The following is a 25,645-nucleotide window of genomic DNA, read 5'->3' as shown; positions in this document are numbered from 1 at the left end:
AGGCAGTCCTGAAACCGGTGGACCAGAGGGTGGACGGGGTACAGAGCTTGGAGACTGAGGAGAGAGCTGAGAGAATCTGAACAGATAACATACTGTATCCGCTGATGGCGAAGGATGTATTGGACAGCCTGGAGAACAGCATAAAGCTCCGCAGTATAAACCGAACACTGGTCGGGAAGCTGAAATCGATTTGGGGTGTCGCCAACAATATAGGCACTCCCTACACCTAACGATGTTTTTGAGCCATCAGTGTAAATAAATGTGCGTTTGGGCAAATGCCCGACGATAAACAAGTGAAGGGGTACCATCCTTGGGAAATTGACAAAGGTCACGGAGCAGGCAGGTCCGGGGACAGAGCCAAGGCGGTGCTGTACCCAAAGTTGTCAAGAAAGTTTTAGGAAAGCGGAAGGAAAGAGAATGGAGCAGTTGACGGAAGCGGACTACCGGTGTTAGTAGGGAGGAAGGGCAGCCTGCATACCCTAAATGCAAGGAGGCGTCGAAAAAAATGTCATGGGCCGGATTAGCAGGCATGGAAGACAGATGGCTTGCGTAACAACTCAGAAGAACAGCTCGCCGATTGGACAGCGGAGGTTCAGCAGTCTCAGCATAAAGGCTTTCCACAGGGCTGGTGTAAAAAGCTCCAGACACTAAACGTAATCCACGGTGGTGGATAGAGTCGAGACGCCGAAGAATAGACGTCCGAGCAGAGAAGTAAACTATGCTTCCATAGTCCAATTTCGAGCGCACTAAGGTGCGATAGAGGTGGAGAAGGACCACTCGGTCCGTTACCCAGGAGGTACCATTCAGGACACGGAGGGTGTTGAGGGATCGCATACAGCGAGCCGAAAGATAGGAAACGTGGGAGGACCAGCACAGTTTTCTGCCAAACATAAGACCCATGAATTTAGCAATGTCCGAAAACAGAAGGTTGACAGGTCCTAGATGTAAGGAAGGTGGAAGAAACTCCGTACAATGCCAAAAATTAACACAAACGGTCTTACTGGGAGAAAAGCGGAAGCCTGTTTCGATGCTCCAAGAGTGAAGGCGATCGAGACATCCTTGAAGACGTCGTTCAAGAAGGCTGGTCCGTTGAGAGCTGAAGTAGATCGCAAAATCGTCCACAAAGAGGGAGCCCTAGACATCAGGAAGGAGACAGTCCATAATTGGATTTATGGCAATGGCAAACAGTACAACACTTAGCACGGAGCTCTGGGGTACTCCGTTTTCTTGGGAGAAAGTACGGGAGAGAGCACTGTTCACCCGCACTCTAAATGTGCGCTCTGCCATAAATTCGCGAAGAAAAAGGGGCAGCTGACCTCGAAAGCCCAAAGAAAACAGTGTGTGGAGGATGCCTGTCCTCCAACAGGTAAACGGCAATTCACCATACGCTCCAAAACCTTACATTCACTACTCGTGAGAGAAATGGGGTGATAGCTAGAGGGGAGACGTTTGTCCTTTTCAGGTTTCGGAACAGGAACGACGATAGCTTCCCGCAATCGTCTGGGAAAAGTTCTGTCGGTCCAAATTCGATTATAAAGGCAAAGGAGGTAACGCAGACTATGGTATGATAAATGGAGCAACATTTGGATGTGGATACCATCCGGTCCTGGGGCAGAGGAGCGAGAAGAAGAGAGTGCATGTTGGAGTTCCCGCATGGAGAAAACAGTATTATAGCTTTCGCGATTTTGAGAGGAGAAAGCAAAAGGTTGCACTTCCGCTGCACGTTTCTTCGGGAGAAACGCTGGCGGGCAATTTGAAGAGCTCGAAATCTCAGCAAAGTGTTGACCCAATTAGGTAGAAATTGCGACGGGGTCCACTAATGTATCATGCGCGACAGTGAGCCCAGAGACCGGGCAGAAACTAGGCGCGCCAGATAACCGTCGAATCCGACTCCAAACTTCTGAGGAGGGAGTGAAGGTGTTAAATGAGCTAGTAAAGAAGTCCCAGGTTGCCTTCTTGCTATCGCAGATGACAGGACGGCACTGCGCACGGGACTGCTTATAGCAGATACAGCTGGCCAAAGTAGGATGATGGCGGAAAACGCAAAGAGCACGTCGCGGCTCACGTATTGCGTTACGGCATGCCTCGTTCCACCAAGGAACTGGGGGGGCACTGGGGCAATTCGGAGGTGCGTGATATTGAACGTTCCACAGCTGTAAGAATAACGTCTGTAATATGTGTGACCTCATCGTCGACGCTAGGAAAGTGACGGTCATCGAATGTCGCTAGAGACGAAAAAAGTGTCCAATCTGCTTGGGCAAACTTCCAGCGTCGCAGGCGCATACATGGCAGTTGTGGCTGCAATCTAAGGACACATGGAAAGTGGTCACTCGAGTGTGTATCATCAAGGGCGAACCATTCGAAGTGCCGAGCTAGTGAAAGGTCCAAATGAGAGAAATTTGTCGTGGAGGCAGACAAAAATGTAGGGTCCCCAGTGTTGAGGCAAACAAGATCTGCTTGGTGGAAGACGTCTATCAATAGTGAGCCACGCGAAAAAGGATGTGGAGATCCCCAAAGCGGGTGGTGGGCACTGAAGTCTCCAACCAGCAAATAGGGGGGTGGAAGCTGACCAAGAAGATGAAGGAGTTCAGCTTGTGCCATTGGTGTGGACGATAGAATGTATACAGCACAACGAGAGAAGGTGTATCCAGAAAGGGAAAGACAGACAGCGACAGCTTGGAAGAAAGTGTTTAAGGGGATTGGGTGATAATGGAGAGTATCATGGAGAAGAATCATGAGTCCTCCATGTGCTGGAGTGCCTTCAACAGAGGGGAGATCAAATCGGACTGACTGAAAATGGGCGAGAACAAAGCGGTCGTGGGGACGCAGCTTTGTTTCCTGAAGACAGAAGATGACCGGCGAGTAGGATCGTAAGAGGATCGACAATTCATCCCGATTGGCTCGAATGGCACGGATATTCCAGTGGATAATGGACATAGGGTGGACACAAAATGTAAGAATGTGACCAAGGTTGCCCTCAACTCAACGACTGCTCAGAGCTTGCGACCAACAGCGTGGAACGACATTCAGCCGAAGGCAGAAGATCCTGATCCATAGGTTGTTCAGGAGCAGCTCCTGCCACCAGCAATCGGCCGGTTGATCGGCCACCAGCAGTGCGCCTCGGTGACACAGAAGACGGCCAAGGGCGGCTACCGCCAGGTGGTGCTGTAGACGAGACACGCCGTGGCGGAGAAGGAGAGGAACTGGGTTTCTTATTAGCCTTCTTGGAAACAGGATGTTTAGATGAAAGAGGAACTGATGGTTGTGAAGTTGGGGTACGTAAAAAATCTTCACGAGTAGGCTCTTTTTTCGAAGTCTTGGTGTCTCACTTTTGGGCTCGAGATTTAGCAGAACCCGATGAAGGGTGAGCCATAGAGTGAGCAGGCGAAAGTGGGGAGGTTGAATGGGTGATCTTTGCGCTGGCCGATCTGATGACCATGGCACTAAAGGTGAGATCACAAGTCTGCGTGGCCGCCTCCTTTGTTGGCTGAGGAGAGGCAAGGACAGTGCTGTATTTTCCTGTGCGAGGCACAGTGGGCTTTCGACCGGTGAATAATTTTTGAGCAGCAAAGGTCGACACCTTTTCCTTCAGTCTGATTTCCTGAATGAGCTTATCGTCTTTAAAAATTGGGCAATCTCAAGAGGAAGCAGTGTGGTCACCCATACAGTTGATGCAATGAGGGGATGGAGGTGGGCAAGCACCCTCATGGGCATCCTTGCCACATGTAACACATTTGGCCGGATTGTAACAGGACTGGCTGGTGTGATTGAACCGCTGACACCGATAGCAACGCGTAGGGTTTGGGATGTAAGGGTGAACGGAAATTATCTCATAGCCCGCTTTTATGTTTGATGGGGGTTGAACTCTGTCAAATGTCAAGAAGACAGTAAGGGTTGGAATGATGTTCGTGTCAATCCTTTTTATGACTCTATGAACAGCCGTTACGCCCTGGTCAGACAGGTAGTGTTGAATTTCCTCGTCGGACAATCCGTCAAGGGAGCGTGTATAAACAACCCCACGTGAGGAATTTAAAGTGCGGTGCGCTTTCACCCGGACAGGGAAGGTGTGTAGCAGTGAAGTACGCAGCAATTTTTGTGCCTGGAGGGCACTGAATGTTTCTAACAACAAGGTGCCATTTTGTAAACTGGAACAAGACTTTACAGGACCTGCAATTGCGTCGACACCTTTCTGAAAAATGAAAGGGTTGACCGTGGAGAAGTTGTGACCTTCGTCAGACCGAGAAACAACAAGGAACTGTGGCAACGATGGAAGGACTGTCTGTGGCTGAGACTCATTGAACTTACGCTTGTGAGCAGACATAGTAGAAGATGAGGAAACCATTGCGAAAGTATCCCCCATGATTACCAGCGTCTCCGATGGCGCGTTCCTTCCTTGTGGGGGCCTTCGCTGAGGGCACTCCCGCCTTAGGTGATTGCTCACACCTCAGGTCACACCTCCCGACAAACGGACGGAGGGACCAATCGGCACTTTCGGAAGGTATCAGCTCGGGTAATCACCCCGCCCTGGGCCTGGCCGTTACCAGGGGTATGTACGTGTCCTACCTGTCTACCCGGGGCGGGGAATTAGGCGTTACCCCGTCACCGGCTACGCATGGAAATGCGTGGGTCGGCCTTCAGACACGCACAGGGAGGAAAAAAGAGAAAGGGAAAAACAAAGAGAAAGGAAAGAAGAGAGGTCTCAAATGCCGCAGTGGAGAAAAGGGGAAAGAGAAGAGGTCAGGAAAAGAGAAGGAAAAAGGAAGGACGAAGACATGCAAGCAGAGAAAGTGAAGAATGTGTTACATTTTTGAGCGTCCGTCTCCGGACGTAGGCGCAAAACATACTCCCAGAGACGGAGAAAGGGAAGGAAATAGGCGGAGGTGTGGGGGGGGAGGGGGGGGGGGCGAAGACGGGGGATGGGGAAGGATGCGGAAAGGGAAGGTATGCAGCCTGGAAAGGAAAGAGGGCCACATTAGCTCGAGGTCCCGTGCTCGCTACGCACGTATCCACAAAAGAGTTGTTGAGTATCTCCATGAAGCTCTTGCACTTATTAAATGATCATGTGACAAAACATGCTATTCTTCTGTAGATCTTCTACCAACAACACTTTGTAAGTGTTCCATACTGATGAGCAATCCTCAAGAATTGTTTGCACATTTGTTTTGTAATGTCACTCCTTTCATGGATGAATTACATTTCTTTAAGAACCTCCAACTCGCATCTGCTTATGCTAAAATTTGTTTAATGCGATCACTCCACTTAGGCCACTCCAATTAGATACATCTAGGTATTTTACAATTTTCACCATTTCCAGTTATTTATCGCCAATAGTGTTGCATATTAAAGCACAGTGTGCTCCATTCTTTTTTCTGCAGTGACAACATTCTCCAGAGTGGTCCCCAGCTGGAGATCCAAATGGGGAATCAGTTTACCTCTAAAATATTTTATGCAATAGGATGCCATCATCATTAAACCATACCATAGAGCTTCATGTCCCCATGAAATCTAAACCCTGTAGTTTTCCCTTACTTTAAGCATTTACAGTACCAATATAGCAAGGTCATGTATACTACCATTACGAGGCCAAAACAATCAATCATGCAGAATGGAGTCCTTACTATTACTTAAAAGTTGCTGTGCCTCTTCAGTGACCATATGTTACTCTTGTCTCTCCACAGGCACCTACAAAATGGCTATCTGTATCAATAGGAACTGCTCCATTCTGGAAGAATAACTGATTAATATTAATTAATGGACTTCACAACAATGTTCTGTAATGACATCAGAATCTAATCCTAGTTTTTTTTTTTTTTAGGGCTTCCAAATTCATAGAGGATAAGGTAATGGACAGCAGCATTCTGCTGTGAAATCTCAGTTTTAATGATGACTAATCTGTGCTGAAGTGTAAGGGCTAGGTTACGTTGGAAATCAGGTTGTGAATTGGCAAAGCCAACAAATCTAAATGTGAAATAAGAGGTGTAATCAATTGCTTTGGTCTATTCATGCCATACTTACCAAACTTACTGATATGAAAATTAAAACTAAAAGGTAAATTCAGAAAATAACTGTATGACATAATAGAAATTATCCACCAAGTATATTCCTGCATATTATGTATCTACATTTCTCATCAACTGTGAAAAATGCAATGGGAGTCACTACGTAACTCTTACCAAGGTTCCCTACATTAGGCCATGGTCAACACCATACTGATTCCTTGTGGTTGTCAGGGATTGAGGGCTAAAAGGCGAAACCACCAGTTCCTCATTCAAGGAATAGTCCATCTGGAGTTAGGGGCAACAACCAGAAATTGTGGTACTATGTACGACTCGTAAAATCAAAGTGTTGACAGTATTACTGATGATAGAGACAATAAATATTTTTGAAGAGCTGTAAAAGTATATGGGTCAGGAGCCCGCCTTGTTAGCCGTGCGGTCTAACGCACTGCTTTCCAGGCGGGAAGGCGCGCCGGTCCCCTGCACGAATTCGCCTGGCAGATTAGTGTCGAGGTCCGGTGTGCCGGCCAGTCTGTGGATGGTTTTTAAGGTGGTTTTCCACCTGCCTTGGCGAATGCGGGCTCATTTTCCTTATTCTGCCTCAGCTACATTATGCCAGCGATTGCTGCGCAAACACTTTCTCTACGTACGTGTACATCATAATTACTCTACCATGCAAACACTGGGTTACACTCTGGTGTGAGACATTCCCGGGAGTGGGGTGGGGGGGAGTTCCACTGGGGGCCGATCCACACAATAAGCCTGGGTTCGGTGTGAGGCGGCGGGGACTGCTGTAGCCTGTTGTGGGGTTGTGTACCACTGAGGGCTATGGCATGGACAAAGCCTCTCCATCTTTTCTAGGTCCCCAGTTCCATACAACACGATACAATACAATAAGGGTAAGAGGGCAGACGAGGCACCCTTGGCATGTAATTAGTCATTTTAAATTAATAACAACGATAACAACAACAGCAACAATGGCGGCATATGTTCCACGTTCACACTTATACACTGTAAACTTCTGTGAAGGGCATGAGGTACGTACATCCCTTTGCACTACTTATTAGGGCTCTTCCTGTTCCATTAATGCTTAGAAAGCATGAAGAATGATTGCTTAGCTGCCTATGTGCACACTATAATTAGGGTCATTCCCCATCAAAGGGGCCAATATTAAAAAGTGTCCCCACTGCACCACATCCAAATGTAATGAAATTTGGTGTGAAGGTTCTATAAGGTCTTTGATGGTTATATACCGAATTTCAGTTCAGTACCTTTAGTGGTTTAGCTTTGAGGGGCTTTTAAAGAGAGGCTACTCACCTTCACATCATGTATGAAGGTGCAGGTGTGCCAAGTTTGCTATGCCTTTCTTAAAAGTTTTAGCGCACATTTGGTCATTTGTTTTTATGCTGAATCACACCATGGCAAAAATTTGGGATTTAGCCCCATCTAAATACAGATACAAGCCTCTAAAGCAGCTAAAAAATTTGTTGTGCGGTTCTGGGAGCCACAGTTTGACTGACCATTGCTACTTTTCATATGAACCAATTACACCAAAGCTTTGGGGGTTAGTCCTACCTATGATGTCCATATATGGATCAAATTTAATTAACATTGGATGCATAGAAGAAAAGATGTGCCTCTACAAAGTTGGCCCAAATTTTTTTACATGCAAATTTTACATTTTTTTTTGGGGGGGGGGGGGGGGGGGGGATATCTCAACTGTGTCTTGTTCAATCCTCTTTTTCTTGCCACAGCTGGAAAGAGCATGCTTTAAGCTTTCAAAGCTATATTGTTTGATTTCTGGATTCTGCATATTGATGAGTAAGAATACCTATTCAAAAGTAGGGAAAATGGATTATTGTTAAATACAAAAAATTAATAAAATTTGAAGTTGTAAATCAAAAACTTTGTAATCGTAGTGTCTTTTAATAGTACAAGATTTGCCTGTAGTTTAGGGAATGTAACTGTGCTAATACATGTTGTTGTTTTATTTTACAGTATAGAATATAAATAGGCCTATAGTAAAACCTCAGAAAAAGCTCTTAACATTATAAAATCTAGATGATCATAATGTAATGTTATGTTGTTTAGAATGTTTTAACCCTACAATGCATCGTAGTGCATATATTCATTGTCACTCAGTTTCCATCGACATTATGAAGCAGCAATAGTTTTTTAAGGCTCTATCCTCACAGCAGTGATGCATTGCTAAATCACCAGTTTAAATTGTTGCTCTCATTATTGGCAATTTTCACTGTCAGTCTTCTGTGCAGTGTAATCTTTAGTGTTGACATTGTACAATCTTAGTGTTGAGTAATGGGTGTGTGAAAAATCAATACTCATTGTAGTAACTGAAGGTAAGCACTGAAATAGTATGTTTTGATGGCCTAATTTGTACCAAATGTAGACACAAAGTGGCCCAAAAAGAATCATCCCATCAGGATAAGCAAGAATCACCATCCACTGAAGACATGGATGTTGTTGATGCTTGCTTTACTGCTAACACTTCATTATCATCATGTGGAGAGTTACCATTAAAGCTTCAATGGATCAGCCCAAGGCAGCATTACTAATGTGACTGCCACAGCTGCTGGTGTGAGCCAAGTAGATATTGCTCAAATACAAATGGAAGAGCACCAAAAATTTAAAGATATGGATGTCTTAATTGAAGAACTTAAGATTAAGCTTCAGGCTTCAAGAAATTGCAGTAAAGTTCAAATTTTGATCCTGGCCCAAAATAGCTGGACTACTGAAAAACAGGCTAAAGAATCTGCTGTTTTGAATCAAATGGAGACAAAGTCTAGGAAGCTAAAGATGGAAGATGGGATTTTGGCAACATCTGCAAACCGAAAAGGGAAAAAGCTCAATGATGAAGTAAAAATGTCCTCACTTTTTAGGAAACAATGAGTTTTCTTTCTTGTTTATGCCCAGGTTAAAAGGATCATGTTGCAGTAAGAATAAATGAGAAAAAGGTTCACAAGCAGAAGCACCTGCTCCTTTGAAATCTAAAAGAAATGTTCACTGCTTATTGTAAGCAATATGGAAATCAACTGAGCTGCTCAAAAGTTTGTGAGCTCAGGCCAAAATGATGTACTACAGTTGGTGCCTCTGGATCACATTCAATATGTGTATGAGCAATTCATCAAAATGTCAAACTCAATGTTGGCTTCAGAAACTTCCATCCAAGATGACTAAAGGTTTCGAGAGAAAAAAAAAATACATAAATAAATAAAAAACTGTATCCAGTTTGGAATCAAAAGACTGTATGTTGCAATGTTGTGAGGAATGTACAGGGAAAATACAACTACAGGCTTTTCTTGAAGATGCCTTTAAAGACTATAACCCTGAAGAAATAATGTATGCCAGCAATGGGTCTACACTGACAGACACACAATGGAGACATGTCATAGAACTGTTGAAGATTTCACGGAGGCACTGATTTTGAAAATTACCAGTTTAAGTAGCCATCACTTTCTGACAAAACACTACAGTTTATATCTTAAGCAGCTAAAAAGAAATCTTGTAGAAAAAGAATTAATTATATTGATGGATTTTGCTGAGAATTATTCATTTGTTGTTGAAGATGCTATGCCAGGATATCATTGGGAGAATAGTCAGGCCACATTACATCCATTTGTGATCTATTTTGGTGGCAGGACAAAGATCGAAAACATTAAAAGCATTTATTTCTTTAGTGATGATTGAGCTGCTCAATATAAGAATAACAAAAATTTCATCAATTTATGCCTGCACGAAAAGGATTTTGGCATCACAGCCGAATGGAATTTTTTTAATTAATTGCAATCAGCTCAGAGTTTCCAATTATGCTAAAGCATTACAGTTAATGTCTCCGAAGCAGATGATGAAATTCCAGCAACCTCAATTGCAAGTTTACAGCCAGGACAATATGTTGCATGTATGTATAACAATTTTTGTGGGTTGGAAAAGTGTGTGAAGTTTCACATGCAGAACAAGATGTCCTCATCAGCTTTATTCACCCACATGATTCTGCTCATTCCTTCCACTGGCCAACTACTGAAGACACCTGCTGGATTCCTAAGCAACATATTTTCATGACTTTAGAAGTTTAATCAACACCATCATCATCAGAAAGACAATACAGTTTTCCTCAATCTGTCCTTGCCAAAATTGTAGAACTATTTAACCAAAAATGAAACTGACTCTTTAGTGTTTTTGTTTTGCAAATTTGCTGTGTTGTGTCTTGTACTTGTTGTTATGGCATATGTTAAATTAATGTTTGAAATTGATTTATATACTAAAAAAAGAAAATTAATTGTGGGATGTAATGCGCAAAATATTTCGCTTTTCTATCATCTTGAAGTGCTACAACAATAACTTTTGAAATGTATTCTTACCTATGAATATGCTAGATCCATAAATTAAACAATATAGCTTTGTAAGCTTAAAGCACGCCCTTTCAAGGTGTGGCAAGAAAAAAAGGATTGAACAAGACACATTTGGGATACTGCCCTCAAAAAATACCCTAAAATTTGCACATAGAAAACTCTGGCCAGCTTGGAAGACACATATATTTCCTTCTAGGCATCTAATGTTAATTAAATTTGATCCATATATAGACATCGTAGTAAGAATAACCCGCTGAAGTTTCAGTGTGATTACTTCATATGAAAAGTACCAGTGGTCAATCAAAGATTGGCTCTCATAACAGCAAAACAAAATTTTTAGTCACTTTAGAGGCTTGTATCTATATTTAGGTGAGCCCGAATTTTTGCCGTGGTGTGGTTCAACATAAAAAGTTGTCATGTACAAAGGGCGTTCAAAACGTTTTGCACAGTAGTCTAATTTTTTCATTTTTAGCAGGAGGAGAGTGAATTTTTTTGTGAACATACTTGGAACATCTAGCTATTAAGTTGGTACATAAAAGTATTTTCTTTTATTGACAGGTGAACTATAATGGACCGTGAAATAGATGTCAGGTTGCGACCATCGTGATGGAGTTCCTCTTCAAGACTCTGCCACATTGATTCACAATGGGGAGGACACAATGCATCACAGCAGTATCCAGTGGTGGTTGCAGAGGTTTAAAGAAAGTGATTTCTCTCAACTGGACAATCCACAATGTGGTAGACCATCGACGGCAGTGAGTGATGTAAGGAGACCATTGATCAAATCATTCAAAATAACAGATGTGTGTTGACACAACAGCTTACTGAAATGACTCATTTGTCATTGGGCGGTGTGGTATCACTGGTACAGTTACCAGCGTACAGAAAAATCTGTCCACATTGGGTGCCTAGATTATTAACAAGAGAAATGAAAACAATGAGGAAGAATGTGTGCGAGGGTCTCATGAAGACCTTTACTGAAGAGTAGAAACAGCGTTTTGACGGCGTCATTACCCAGGATGAAACACAGTTGTTTTTGTCCGAACCCGAGAGCAAAACCCAATCCATGGAGTGGCGTTATCCAGGTTCCCCTAGGAAGAAGAAACCAAGACTTCCACGAATAGCAGGCTGAAAGGTGGTGGCCTGGTCTGTGATCAGTGTAGTGTCACTTTCTTTGACTTTTTGGAACCTGGGTCCACAATTAACCGGGACTGTTACTGTTTGTTGTTGGACAAGCTGCGACATGCCATCAAGACCCACAGACCACAGCTTCAGGGTCAGCTCATCAGACTACACCTTGACAACCCCATACAGCCCTTATGATGCAGAAGAAAATCAGAAAAATGGGTTGGAAAATTGTTCCTCACCCTCCCTACAGTCCGGACTTGGCTCCGTCTGATTTTTTACCTCTTTGGTCGTCTGAAGGCCCACCTGTGCGGTAAAACCTTTGATAGTGAGAAAGACCTTATTTCCTGTGCCAAGCGATGGCGTAAAAATCAATCTCCAGAATTTTACCAAAGTGCATATACATCATGGGAAGAAAGTTGGGCCAGATGTGTCACAGCTGATGCAGGCTACATCAAGCAGACCCCTGGTCCCCTTGACGTTAAATGACCCATTAGTTTAATCTTGTCTTTATCATCCCCAAATGACTGATATGTAATGGCTTGCCTACTACACCTTTTTCAACACCTCCATTACACTCTCCTGTGGTTCAAACAAATAACCTTTCACATGTCCTACACAAATGAACGTTACTCAAGGAAGAGTGATGCAAGTGTTCTGTGAACCTTCTCTTTTGTTGACTAAAGACATTTTCATAGTAACCTATGAACGAATTGTTTAATAATATTGTTACTGATCAATACATTCACTCAATATCCATTATGTTTTCCCAAATTCTATGTCCATCGACAATGGTCCCATAACATAAAACATAAAATTTGTCAATACTCATTTGAATGAAAACCTTGTAACAATCTCAAATAGTTAGATGAGCTGTTTAGAGTGCCAAATTATCTATATATTAGAAACTACACACTGAGAAAAGACGTTAAGAGTAAAAGGAACATGGTAATTTGAGGGGGCGATCAAGAAGTTTCTGGACGAAGGTCATACAGTCCGGAATCAGTATGTACATCAGGTAAAATTGGCATAAGCACTGAGGCAATCATCCCAACATCGCTCCAAGTTGAATATACCCATTCGGTAAAACACCGTGTCCTCCTGCATGAAGAAGTCTGTAACTGCTTGCTACACATCATCATTAGACAGGAATCACCAACCCTTCAAGGCCTTTTTAAAGGAATGTAAGCATGATAATCGCATGGGGAGACTGGTCGGCTGGTTGATTTGGGGGGGAGGGGACCAAACAGCGAGGTCATCGGTCCCATCAGATTAGGTAAGTATGGGGAAGGAAGTCAGCCGTGTTCTTTCAAAGGAACCATCCTGGCATTTGCCTGAAGTGATTTAGGGAAATCACAGAAAACCTAAATCAGAAAGGTCAGACACAGGTTTGAACCATCATCCTCCCAAATGCAAGTCCAGTGTGTTAATCACTGTGTCACCTCTCTCGGTTGCATGGGGAACGGTCAGAACTATAGGACAAGTGCTCATATGTCTCCTGCTTGAGTTGGTGTACCCTCTGCAATACGACAAATGTGATGTGGGGTGTGTGATACTCTGACCAGCACGGAGCTTGGCCCAGCATTCCATAACAGTGGTTTTTTTATACATGTGCTGCCCCATAAACATTCTTCGTTCTCCGATAGGTGTCTACCAGTGTTCATACTTCAGCAGCCAAGGAAATCATAACAGCATAATCATCCTGCTTGGACACATTTGGTAATAATGTCGCCCATTTACTGCATGCATGTTGCAAAGATACACCAATTCCTTACCTACATGTCACTGCTTACATAACTGCTTTGGAGTCATGCTAAATTGCATATGCACTGTAGCAATGCTCTTTAATGTCCCTTATATTTACATTCTTCACTGGTCCACCCATGTATGAGAGAAAATTATATGAATTAAATGTATGTGTATGTTACACAAATATCAAGAATAAAATGTACACACATCAGCATAGTGATAAATACATAATTAATTTCAGATGATAAAAATAAATGCAATACACAACAACAAGAGCAACAAAACAATAAATATCAATGTTGTAAATTAAAAAACACACACACACACACACTAACATGCAAAGGCTGATCCATAATGTCCTATTCATTGTAATCCCAGAGCCATAGCTTAGACGGGAGGAAGAAAATGACAAGGAGGAAACATAGCATATGGATACATGGAATTTTCTCTTAGCGCCAACCATATTACACTTCGAGCGATTCCCCCCCCCCCCCCCCCCATCAATTGCCACTCTCCACAATTTTAAAACCTTAAAAGGCTGGCTGCCTAGATAATTGATAATTTTTTTTGTAACACACAGCACCCATTTCATGCATGAACAACTACTAAATTTTAACCTACATGGAAGCAAAACTTGAACATTCGAAATATATATAAATTTCGTCAATGACAACAATTTACAAATGAAGATGTTACCTTTAGTAAATTTGGGGCAATATCCACCTTAATGAACTGATAACACCAGAGGTTTCTCACAAACTGTTAGATAAAATATATGAATATACAGTCAGTCATTTTGTTAACTAGTAGTGACGTGTTATGTGGTAATTGCTTTATTACAATAATGCATATAACAACTGAGTACAATCCTGGAGTCGGCATTAGTTATTGCTATTTGGAGAACTACTGGCAGAAAACTCAAAACAATAAATTGCCCTGGAAGTGGTAACATCTGCAATAAATCAGTTCCAAAGTCACTACCGACACTGGCATATGTCATTACATAATATCTCCGCCAGGCCTTATTCGTACTGTTAGAGAGAAGTTAGAAAATTCGAAATCAACTTTGCGTTCATAAATCTACCCCAGCATCGCAGCAGTGCACAATGCCACCACAAAACAACACCATTAAGCATTGAGATATGCATTTTTCAGAAATTTTGCGCTATAACATTCTTTGTATTTAAGATACAGCCACCACACCATATCCGGCGATTACAGGGATTGAAACAAGGACGAATTAGTGTCACCGTATCACAAGTACTTTAATGAGGTTATAAAATCACAAGTTATTCAATTAAGTCTTCATTGATACATGTCAGTATATCATACCACAATCTGCGAATGTAATTATAACATGACGTAAATTAAAAATTTACTTTTTATAATCCGAATGAAAAAATCCTCCTGACGCCGGATCTGATGCATATTCGGCCGTGTCTCCTCCAGCGCCTGGACGGTCATTGCTATAAGACCCGTTATTTGCCATTTCCAATTTTCACATGAGTTTTGTGGATCCACTTATTTTACCGTCGTAGTTACACAAAACAAAATGTTGGTGCACGACTTCCACGCAGACTTAACCTAGTACCTACAACCCAACTCGAGCGTAACAATCTGTCACTCCCACAGCACCAACGATTCTACTCACTATCAACTGTTGTCAACAAGACAAGTACAGGCGTCTAAAGCTAGCGAAATGAGGGATGTTCAACTACCGGACCTACCGATAGATGGCTCTAGCGCGTGCCGGCCAAAGATTATATCATTGAGTGTCCGCCATATCTGAATTTGGCGAAAAACGAAGTGCCAAAACACGGATGAAAATGTTTTTCGTTCTGCGCCCTGATAAGTCTTTTATATTGGATGTTCTAGATATCTACACATCAACATAATGAAGTGTTTCTAATCTAGTGAGAAAAAACAGTGACAGTTCTGCTATGAAATTCCTGTTGTGGAAGTTTGACAAGCTGACCTATAAATTGTTTACTATTAATTTTATGAGTGCTTTACTTATTTGCCCGTTTTAAAATACTATTTAAGATTCAATGGAGCTCAAAAAATTACCTTGGCTGCCAAAGCTTTTAACTACTGGTATAATTCGGAAAATCAAGTGTGGAAAACAGTGAAGACGTGTCTTGAAAAAAAGTTGACATCGTTTGCTTAGGGGTATCTTTACTGACAACAGAAATTTCAACTGAACTATTAAAGTATTACTTCATTATAAACGGAAAAACTGTTATTTTTCTTTATCTGAAGTGATGCATTACCGATCTGCATATATGCTGACACTGTAATTGCAACATTCACTTACGAATTTGGCTCTCTCTTTGATCAGAAATTTAAATTCCATAATTTTATTAACGCCTGTACATGACACAGTGTATTTTAACTGAGTGATAAGGTAGAAGCACCAGTTTTTGACAGTGCTTCAGTCTTCGATACGAGACAAGAAATACATTTAAATGAGACAAACACAAAGGCCAACGTTAAGGCTCCTCTTAAATGCATAACTCGTATCATTTGGAAGTTAAGTGTAGTAATAATATTATATTGGACTGATCCATGATGATGTAGGAAGTGAAGGAACTTGTTGAAAATAACATCGATCACAGCTGTTAATTTTAAGGTTGGGGTGTCTTAAAACTGTAATTTTCCAGTCTGACACCCAATCAGCCTCAACTTGTTTGTAAGACTGCATCCCTGTACTCCTGCACATGCTTAATGGTAATCATGACCGGGAGCAGGAAATGGGTAATCTACGAATTTAATTTTAACACAATGCAAAATCTTGGCCTGTATATATTTCTGTCGCATATCCCCAGCAATCACAAACATCTGAAACAGTTTCTTTGTATTCTACAACAGAGTACACACAGTCACTTGTTTTAAACAGCTTTCCCCAGTTAACAAAATTTACAAATGCATTTTTATTGGCCATATTGGGAAAAGCATAGAGATAAATACATTCTAATGCAGATTTAACATTTATTGCATGGAGCAGCAATGGAACACCAACGATTTTTAAGCTTTTGATATAATTGTCAGTGTCTGAAAATACCAAGCCAATAAGATTTGTTGTCAAGTCTCAGGGGGCTCTTATACCCGTTACCTAATGGATTTCTAGAGTTCAGTATACCAAAAATCCTATCAATATATACAAAAATTCTACTGTTGCTTCACTTCCTTTAAAATTTGGATCACAAACCCTCCTCAAAAACTCTATACTATCTGCCACGCTAGAACTCAAAGTCTGTGCAGCTAATGAAACATTCATTTTTCTATTTACACTACTTATATGTTGTCCTGATAGTTTGTTGGCAAATGTCATACCTTCTTCTTCTTGTACCTTGTTCAATTGCTCAATGCAATGCCATCTAATAATGCCAGTTGGAGACTCAATAGCAGATACTTCTGCTAGAGCATTTCTGGCAAACTTAATCATATGGCACATGTCCAAGTACACTAGACATTGTATTTTTCCACAGGATGAGGAAAGTAGATTTTAAAATCACCCTTGTAAAAATTTAAAGTACAGCCAAGTGAACATAAAGTGCTTATATTTACCTTACAGCCATCACATGTAACACACCAAACCCTAATGCCAGAACTATGCAGCCTCTCTATAGCAGATTTTATCAGTATGGCCTGATTATTTGCCTGTACACTGTTGATAAAGAAATATGCAATCAGGCAGTTAAATTTGCCTTTAATAGAGACAAGCATGAAAACCAGAGCCTCAGATGGCTCTATTACTTCTTTTACTGAGGCACTTCCCCACCGAAGTCTAAAAAACCTGTGTACTGCTTAGTTCCTTGGTCCCAAACTACTTGCTTCCTAATTGCAACACTGTCTACAATTAGACATGAATCGCCGAACTGGTCCCTTACAATGTACTTAAAAACATCTTTTAAGAAGTCAGGTTCACAGTCTACACTTGCCACCCATTTTGAAATCAATGGGGCAGAGGCATTAATTTTTTCAGGTATTCATATGCTGCTGGTGAATAAAAGTACACAGTCATCGCAAACATTTTCACATTTGTTGTGTATCTATTACCCTTTGATTAGAGAGAGTTGTTCACTAAATTGCACACTAATTCCACTTGTGTTCCTTTCTGATGATTGAGGAAATTATGTAACTTCTCAGGAAGATGCCCCTTCTCCTTCAATGAACTTATGTCATCCACGGAAAACACTTTCTTCTTCGAATTTTTTCACAGACACGCTTCAGTTTACGTTTTAATTCGTGCACAATGTCTGAGAAAAAAAATGCAAGTTTCGGTCGCCTTGTCTTCCATTTATACTTTCGACTGTATACCACAATCAATTACTGAAGAACCAACAGCACTCTAAATAAGGAAATAATTTCGTTATATACGATTGAAATAACTCAAGGTTTGATGAAAAAATATTATAAGAAAACGTTGGGGGTGTGAAAACATCCTTATACTAACGTTTTCGACACAATTCGCAGCTTCTGCATTGGATAAGTGGGACATGCTTTCCACGGAAGAATTCTCATTGACAACATTCTCCACGCAATCAGTAGTGTCTGCAATGGGCAAATCGAGCACGGATTCCATGACAGAACGCTAAAAACAAAAATATGGACCTGTATTACAACATTGCTTAGACCCATGTAGCGTACGAAATAAATTCACAAAAGTAAAAAGCGCACACACAGCAAGGAAAGTAATTAGCTGCCTCAAATGCAGAATCATCGTTGTCACTCAAAATCCTAACAACATGTCGTCGTGGCTGTTTATTTGGTGCATCAAATGTGTCGGAAACTGATGGCACTGCTTCGGGTTTGAAACGTTTCTTCCACGTTCCAGGGCTCACTACGTAATCATCTTGTCGGAAACAGTTTCCGCAAAGAAAACTGCAAGACGTAGGATTAAAATCTTTCTGCTTCACGGAAGTAATCCTCGTCTTTAGTAGCTCTGGGTGCTTTAGAGGAAACCTGTTCAAAAACATCGAATTAGCAAACGCACTAAGTCTGTATTTTTATCGTATTGTATCGGTAGTCGTATTACCTGTGAAATGGTAAGTCACTCTCCTTACTCCATCGCTTTGTACAATTGAAAGCGGAACAAGAAATCACCATTTCGATAATCCGTAATTCCTTATACACCGTACAGACCGAGAGAAACTTCTTGCCAAATTCGAATATGGCGGGCAATACAGACGACAGTAATCAGCTGGTAGAGCCATCTATCGGTAGGTCCGGTAGTTGAGCATCCCTCATTTCGCTAGCTTTAGACGCCTGTCAAGACAAGTTGTCAAAGATCTACATGTACATTGTTATTATTGGTTACTTGTATATAAGGCCCGTCCACACGCAAGGATCTGTCTGCGCACATCACATCTGCGCAGACAGATCGTTGCGTGTGAACAGAAGATTTGCACCAACCTGAGGTGTGTGCAAACCTGGAAGTTGGAGTTGGAGGTTTTTTGTCGAAACCTCTCAAATCTGTCGGTTCAAACCACATCTGCGCAGACAAGTTGGAGAGTGTGGACAGGAGATCGTCGCAAATCTGGCGCGAAACAGCTGTTTGCTCAGTCTAGTGTTTGTATTTGTGTGCACAGGGCATTAAAATGGCTGATACTCGTCAGTGTTCTCGAGAGTTTGTAAGTGAATTCATTGAAATATACAGAAACCACCCATGTTTGTGGAAGATTAAAAGTAAAGAATATAGTGACCGAGACAAAAAGACAGCAGCATACAATGCTCTAATTGAAAAATTGCGGGCAGTTGGCGCCTCGGCAAACAGAGAAACGGTAATAAAAAAAATAATTTCGTAGCGAACTGGCGAAATTATTTGGGGATGGATGTCGAAACTTATAATTATCTCTTAAAGCATGTAACCCCTCATATTATGAGAAAAATACTTGTATGAGAAGGGAAATTTCTCCTCATGAACGCCTGGCAGTAACATTAAGATTCCTAGCAACAGGAAGGAGCTACAATGATTTGGAATTTTCATCTGCAATATCGAAACAAGCATTGAGTGAAATAATACCCAACACATGTGAAGCTATTTACGCTTTCCTGAAAAATGAGTTCATGAAGGCAAGTCAAGTAAATTAGTCTGTCAGCGAACTGTTTACCGAAAAGAGTTATCCAAAGTTCAGAAATCTAGAAGATCTGGTGTAGGAGTAGATCAAGTATACCAGCCAACGTTATGGTATTTTGATCTACTTGGCTTTCTTAGTGATCAAGAAACGCCAAGACCAAGTAGGAGTACAATTGAAGATGAAATTGGAGTGCCAATGTGCGAGGAAATGGAACACGAGGTTATGTAAAACAAAACAGGTTCGCCCTGCAACTCTCGCAGTAAATTTACGTGACAAAACTGCTTTCGCTTTAGCAGCCACTGTCTGCACCATTTTGACCGCTTTCTCTGTTTCCTGCGGTTGGTCTGAATGTTTTTTGCAACACAAGTTGCGAACACAGACCACAACAGAACTTCCTCCATTTCTATTTTTCAAAATAACTGAATTAAATTTTGACGTTTTCGGGGAGCGTAGTCGCTTGCCACTGATATTTCTTTTCTACACCGACAGATGGCGGGCGAGTAGTAGATTGGGGTTTGTGTCGTGTGAACACACCACATTTGCAGCGATCTTTTGCATGTACAGACATCTGCGCCGATGTCTGCGCAGACAGATCGTTGCGTGTGGACCGGGCTTATGGACACTGGACAGCAAATCTCAATGCCAATCGTGTGAGCCGATCGGTTGCGCTCAGCTGGCCTCCAGTTTGTAGCTCTCCGTGCTTTCCGGTGTCAGACAGTGAAAGTTTACTTCTCATATCTACTATTTCCTTATTTTGGTTATCGTGCGTTTGTTTATGTTAATACAACCTTCGTCTGGAGAGAGGGATAATATAGTTGCAATTTGTGCACTGCAACATAGAACGGTAACAGGAGCTTATATCGCCAAATTATTGAAAGTACAGGCACTATAATAAAAAGTTTCCTAAAATTTAACAATACTTCCAAACTTCTTTGTTTACCTTAGAAAGTAAAAATCATTTTAGGAGCTGATAAAAACAGGTGTCTCTTTAACCTGCATGGCCATATTACATTTCAAGATCATTCTTCCTGACATGTAACCTTGAATGTCTCAAGCTTTGCTATACCAGGAAATTATGGAAAGAATGATCTTGCTACAACGTTCTTCTTCCCATACATCAAATATTATGTTTCTCAGGAATGCAATTTATACATAATTTCATCAGAATTGAAACTGATGAAACTAAAAAAAATACTTATTTCAGGAGTCTGATCTAGAATGACGGATTTGCCTTGCGTGCAATTTACATATCTCATTTCTCAGACCTTTAACCCTCTCAGGTACATAAGAAAACTAAAGTGCTAGTGATTAAAATTTTTGTATTTCTGTGGTAACTGGAGGTTTTGTAGACAAAATATGCTATTATTTCAAACATTTTTACTTGTACTGCTAAAAAAAAAGCTGGGACGTATTTGTCCCTGAGGTTCCTAAATGACAGTTACAGAACACTTTACACTTAATATATCGAAAAATTACAGAGGCTGTGTATATGTTGTTTATTTGATGTGAAATTCTGCAAAACAGTTTCTGCTTGAAGTAAAGCATAAATTAACTCCACACTGTTCACAAATATTGTAAGTGCAATTTTCAACACACTTTGAAGCACAATGAACACATCTCTTCCTTACATCTGATTTTATCATTCGGTGCTCTGGACTCTTTGGATTGCAACTGGTCTGCAACCTTCTTGATGTTTTCACTACTGTTGATAATTTCCTTTGTCGACTTGAATAATTTCCAATTAGATTTCTTGCAATGCATTGCCTGAACTCTAGGGATGACAGTGTTGATTTTCATCCTGATTCTTCTGCCAATTTTGAATATATTACATACGCAAGAAGATCAAAGAAAATTCTCAGGTAATACTTAATCTTTGCCTTCCTGTCGAACTCATAAGTCACTTTCTTCTGGTCCATAAGGTCCACCCCTCCCATCCACATGTACTTTCTTATTATAAGAGGACACTGAACACTGATCTTTTCAGGAGAACCACACTGACGCCTCTTCACTGTCGTACATGGTATTGGGGAAATAAAATTAGTCAGTAGAAAAACTGGCTTGTTATCCATCCATTTGAGGATTGTCAGACCATTGCTACTGAGACTGTATGAATCACATCTTTTCATTTCCTTGTCTGGAGGGAATGTCTTTGGGATGTTTTTACGATTGGTGCGCACTGTTCTACATGGTCTGATATTTTGTAAACCGAGGTAATACTGCAAAGGTGGAGAGTTAAAAAAGTTATCTACATAAATTTCACATCCCATTCCGGATAGTGATTTTGTCAGTTGCAGAACTACTGACTCACCAAGCTCTACATCAGGACCTGTTTTTTTTGCCAGTGTATAAATCACACTCAAATAGGTAGCCAGTTTCCGAATCACATCTGCACCAACTTTTGAAACCCCATTTGACTGGCTTATTTTTGACATACTGTCGCATAATATTATGTCCTTTGAATCTGATCATATGCTCATCTACAGATTGAGCCCTAGTTGCACTAAGAGATTCGTGGAAGATTTTGTTCAAATGGTTAATTACAGGTCTCACTTTGTATGTGCAGTCTTCCTTTATTGACTGATCAGCATTGTTGGAAAAATGTAAATACTTTCGAATCTCTTCAAACCGATGTAGTGGCATAATCTGAGCTATATAAGGAACACCTAAATCGGGTTCAGTTGCATAGTAGCTTCTAAATGTAGACAAAATATGGTACCCCATTACCAGGTTCATACCAAGAAATGCCTTGATTTCATCTTCATTTGTGCTGAATGCGTTGCCTGATTGTTCTACATACCAAATACTTTCAGGAATTAATATATCATGCACCAAGTCTTTTAGGCCAATAGTGGAAGAAAAAATTTCAAATGGCTGTAGCATTTCACGATTTTCACTGACACTAAACAAAAGCACTTTCCGAAATTCATGATTCATGTTATCACTGAACTGTCTTGGTTGGTAAGTTCCAAACCATTTAAATTCTGGTAAATCTGGAAGGGAATCAGGTACCTCAGCATTTGGTTCTGATATTTCATGTGTATGCCTTCTTTTGCTAGGTGGGCTACGCATTTCTTTTCAGGATCTTCTATAATAACATGTTCTCTTTCATCTTCCATATCTCCTTCAAGAAGAATTTTATCTTCTTCATCCAGTAACAGATTATCTTCGTCATCACTACTGCAAGCCTCCAAAATCTGTATAACACTTTCATCAGTGATAAAAAATTCTCTTTTTCTGGAGCACATGACCTAAAAGCAGATTTGAAATTATACCAGTACAATTTTTTCTGCTTATTTAATAAATTGGAAGATAATATATTTTCAACCGTATTTTAAATACCACTCTGCTGGTTTTTTACGTAATAGTAACGATTTCATGACATTCAAAAACAAGTACACAAATTACCATTGTGGTACATTGGGACAACTATGTCCCAAAGAATGAAAATAAAGATTTCCACTGGTGAAACTTACTTGAATATACTTTCAAGCTATGACAGTAAGGCAGAGAACACAATACGCACACAATAAGTGAATAAATTTGTGTGTCTGCTCGAAGTGAGACCCACCAACAATAACCAACGACTAATGGTAGTTATAGCAATTGTTGCCACCAAAGACGTACAACATTAAAAAAAAAATCTCTGCTTCAAGTAGAGTATCTGCACCACATCAACTGTGATTACAGTCCAATTAGTAAGGTGATTTATATGTGGGACCAATGCGTCCCATGTACATGAGAGGGTTAAGAGCTTACAAATCGTATCAAAGAAACACACAGTCACCCAGTTTATCACCATTCTTCCCCTAACGTGCTTTGACAATTTACTTTACTTTTCTAACTCACTGTGATAGCAGTGACAATTTTCATTCTCTTTTGAATCATCGGTTAAACACTAATTAGAATGAGACAGCACAGGCAGTTTTTATCATAATCTCACACTGTTGTTCTAAAGTAGTCATAATATTAATAACCCTGAATTCCTGCAACACAGCGTATGTTACAGGCAATTCCTTCATGCGAAACATCTTTAACAAGAAAATTTTCTACTTCACTACTATTGACCCATTGACTAGGTATAGAAACAGTTAGCCTAATTTTCAAAATATTTCAAACACTTATAAAAGGCACATAAACACTGGCATTGTGTAGCTCTTGCAAAAATAATAGTTTCATTAACCTAACTAGCTTATTTCTCAAAACTTGTCAGCTGTTTCTGGCTCTCCAGTCCACTACATTAATAAATATTTCTCCACCTCCAGGACTGTGAAATTCAATTACAGCAGTCTTTGTGCTATTGGCAAATTCAATCCGCTGACAGAATGACGCTGCATAGTGGTTAGCACGTTGGACTCGCATTCAGGAGGACGATGGTTCAAGCCTGCATCTGCCCATCCTGATTTAGGTTTTCCATGATTTCCCTAAATCTCTTCAGGTAACTACTGGTATGGTTCCTGTGAATGGGCACCACCGACTTCCTTCCCCATCCTTCCCTAATCCGATGGGACTGATGACCTTGCTGTTGGTCCCCTCTACCCAATTAACCATCCAATCAATTTGAAAGGGTACAGTATCGCCCGACATTGAAAATAGGTACAAAATTCTTCGTTATTCTTGTCAGAACAACATACTTTTTGCAGTAATAACTCAATTTCACTTAATACACCGAAGCCGGATACCAGTGTAGGAAGGAATGGCAATTTATTTATTTAATTGATCACATGTGCACTCCCTCAAAATAAATCCCTACATCCAATTTGGTGAGATCTGCGAAATGAATGAATGTATGGTCGTCTGCTAACCACATATCGTGAATGTGCAATATATGATCATCTTTGAGACGGTACTGTGGTCACCTTTGGTGGAACCAAAGAGATGAAATTACCTGAGCTTTGAGCGCCTGAAATGTGGCTGACCAGTGGGTAGTATGGTCTTCCCCCACCTCGGCAGAGGTGCGAGATGACCTGAAGAATTGCCATGTTTCAGCACTCTGCTGTTGGATCTAGTGTTGGTAAGACCTGTCTTAGGTGTGCTCCGTAAAGACAAAAGAGTGGAGACATGGTATGCATGTGAGATACTTAAGAGTAGTTTGGAATAATAATTTCTCTATTTCAGGAACTTTTGTGGGGAGAATTAAATGTCAGACAGGTAATATTAAGGGGATCGAAGTAATCTTCAGAAGTGACCAACAGTCACAATGAAACCACGTGTAGCAATAAGTTGAAATACTTCCGAGTGCTTAAGTTAAGCTGAATGAATAGCGTGTGTACTATAAGTTGGAAATATTTGAGAAATGGCGTGTGCAGGACTTGAAATTGGAGACGAGTACTTCCACGTGGTGAGTACTGTGTGAGTCTCAATCTGTGTATGAGACAAAGTATAAAGAGAAGTACTCGTCCATGGTATCAGTTGAGGACACGCGTGTGTGACGAATATGTTCTTAATATTACTTTGCGTGTTATGTTTCTGTGTGACGCTTGATTCAAACTATAATACTCTGAGAGTGAAGCAAGGTGAGTCAGCCGTCTATCCAGCAACGCCACTTGGCTTGCATTGCACAGGAAGACGTGCATATATCCTCCAGAGTTCATAGTAGGAAAGAAAAGTTACGAAGTGGGGCAGTGTCGTGTGAAACTGGGTTGAATACGAATTGAAGTGGGAAAGCTGAAAGTGATGTGATTATAACGTTGTGACTATTCTCTGTATTGCATGTTGCCAGTGTGATGTATTTCATGAAATTTAAGTATGTGTGGTTGGCATAGGAGAGAAACAAGATACTTTCATAGGCAGTGGGTTATGCATGTTCCTTTTTGTACCGCTCGGTCTGGAGCAAACTTTCGTGATGATGGTTGTGAGAGTCGAAGTGTGAGATATAGCAGAAGATACACCATCCTATCCAGAGTGTGCACTGTAGCGTTAAATAATTACGAGACCATAAGATAGAGAAACACCAATGTAAAGCCATGCCCACTGGGCGGAATTTCCCATGTGTTATTGTTGTAGGTTATAGAATTTGTGTGTTTAGGTTATAGAATTTATTGGAGTAAATAAGATAGAAAAAGATTGGTGGCCTTTTCCTTCGAATTGTATGTAGTCATGATATCCAGAATTTATAATGTGTGCGCTATTCATATTCAGTGTGATGGCCATGTGTTGACCAAAGCCGTTAAATAAGAAAGAAAATGTGGTATTGCCAGTGCATAGTGAACAGTAAGAGTTGTGTAAATTATTAATAGTCACATGTGCGTTTCCGTTGTGTAATATTCAAACAGGAGAATAACTTGTAACTTGAAGCTTCCTGGCAGATTAAAACTGTGTGCCCGACCGA

General features: G+C 40.9%; 1 protein-coding gene across 1 annotated transcript in view; it reads right to left on the bottom strand.

Moving 5' to 3' along the window:
• Positions 1 to 14,878, bottom strand: part of LOC124621877 (AP-3 complex subunit beta-2) — a 224,259-nt gene extending 209,381 nt beyond the window's left edge. The window contains exon 1 of the mRNA XM_047147343.1: positions 14,617 to 14,878. Within this exon, the coding sequence (XP_047003299.1) occupies positions 14,617 to 14,726 (110 nt within the window). The 5' untranslated portion in view covers positions 14,727 to 14,878. The remainder of the gene's footprint in view (positions 1 to 14,616) is intronic.
• Between the last annotated feature and the right edge of the window lie 10,767 nt (positions 14,879 to 25,645).

Source organism: Schistocerca americana, chromosome 7 (genome assembly GCF_021461395.2).
Source record: "Schistocerca americana isolate TAMUIC-IGC-003095 chromosome 7, iqSchAmer2.1, whole genome shotgun sequence".
Taxonomy (NCBI): domain Eukaryota; kingdom Metazoa; phylum Arthropoda; class Insecta; order Orthoptera; family Acrididae; genus Schistocerca; species Schistocerca americana.
This window is presented reverse-complemented; position numbering and strand designations above follow the sequence as displayed.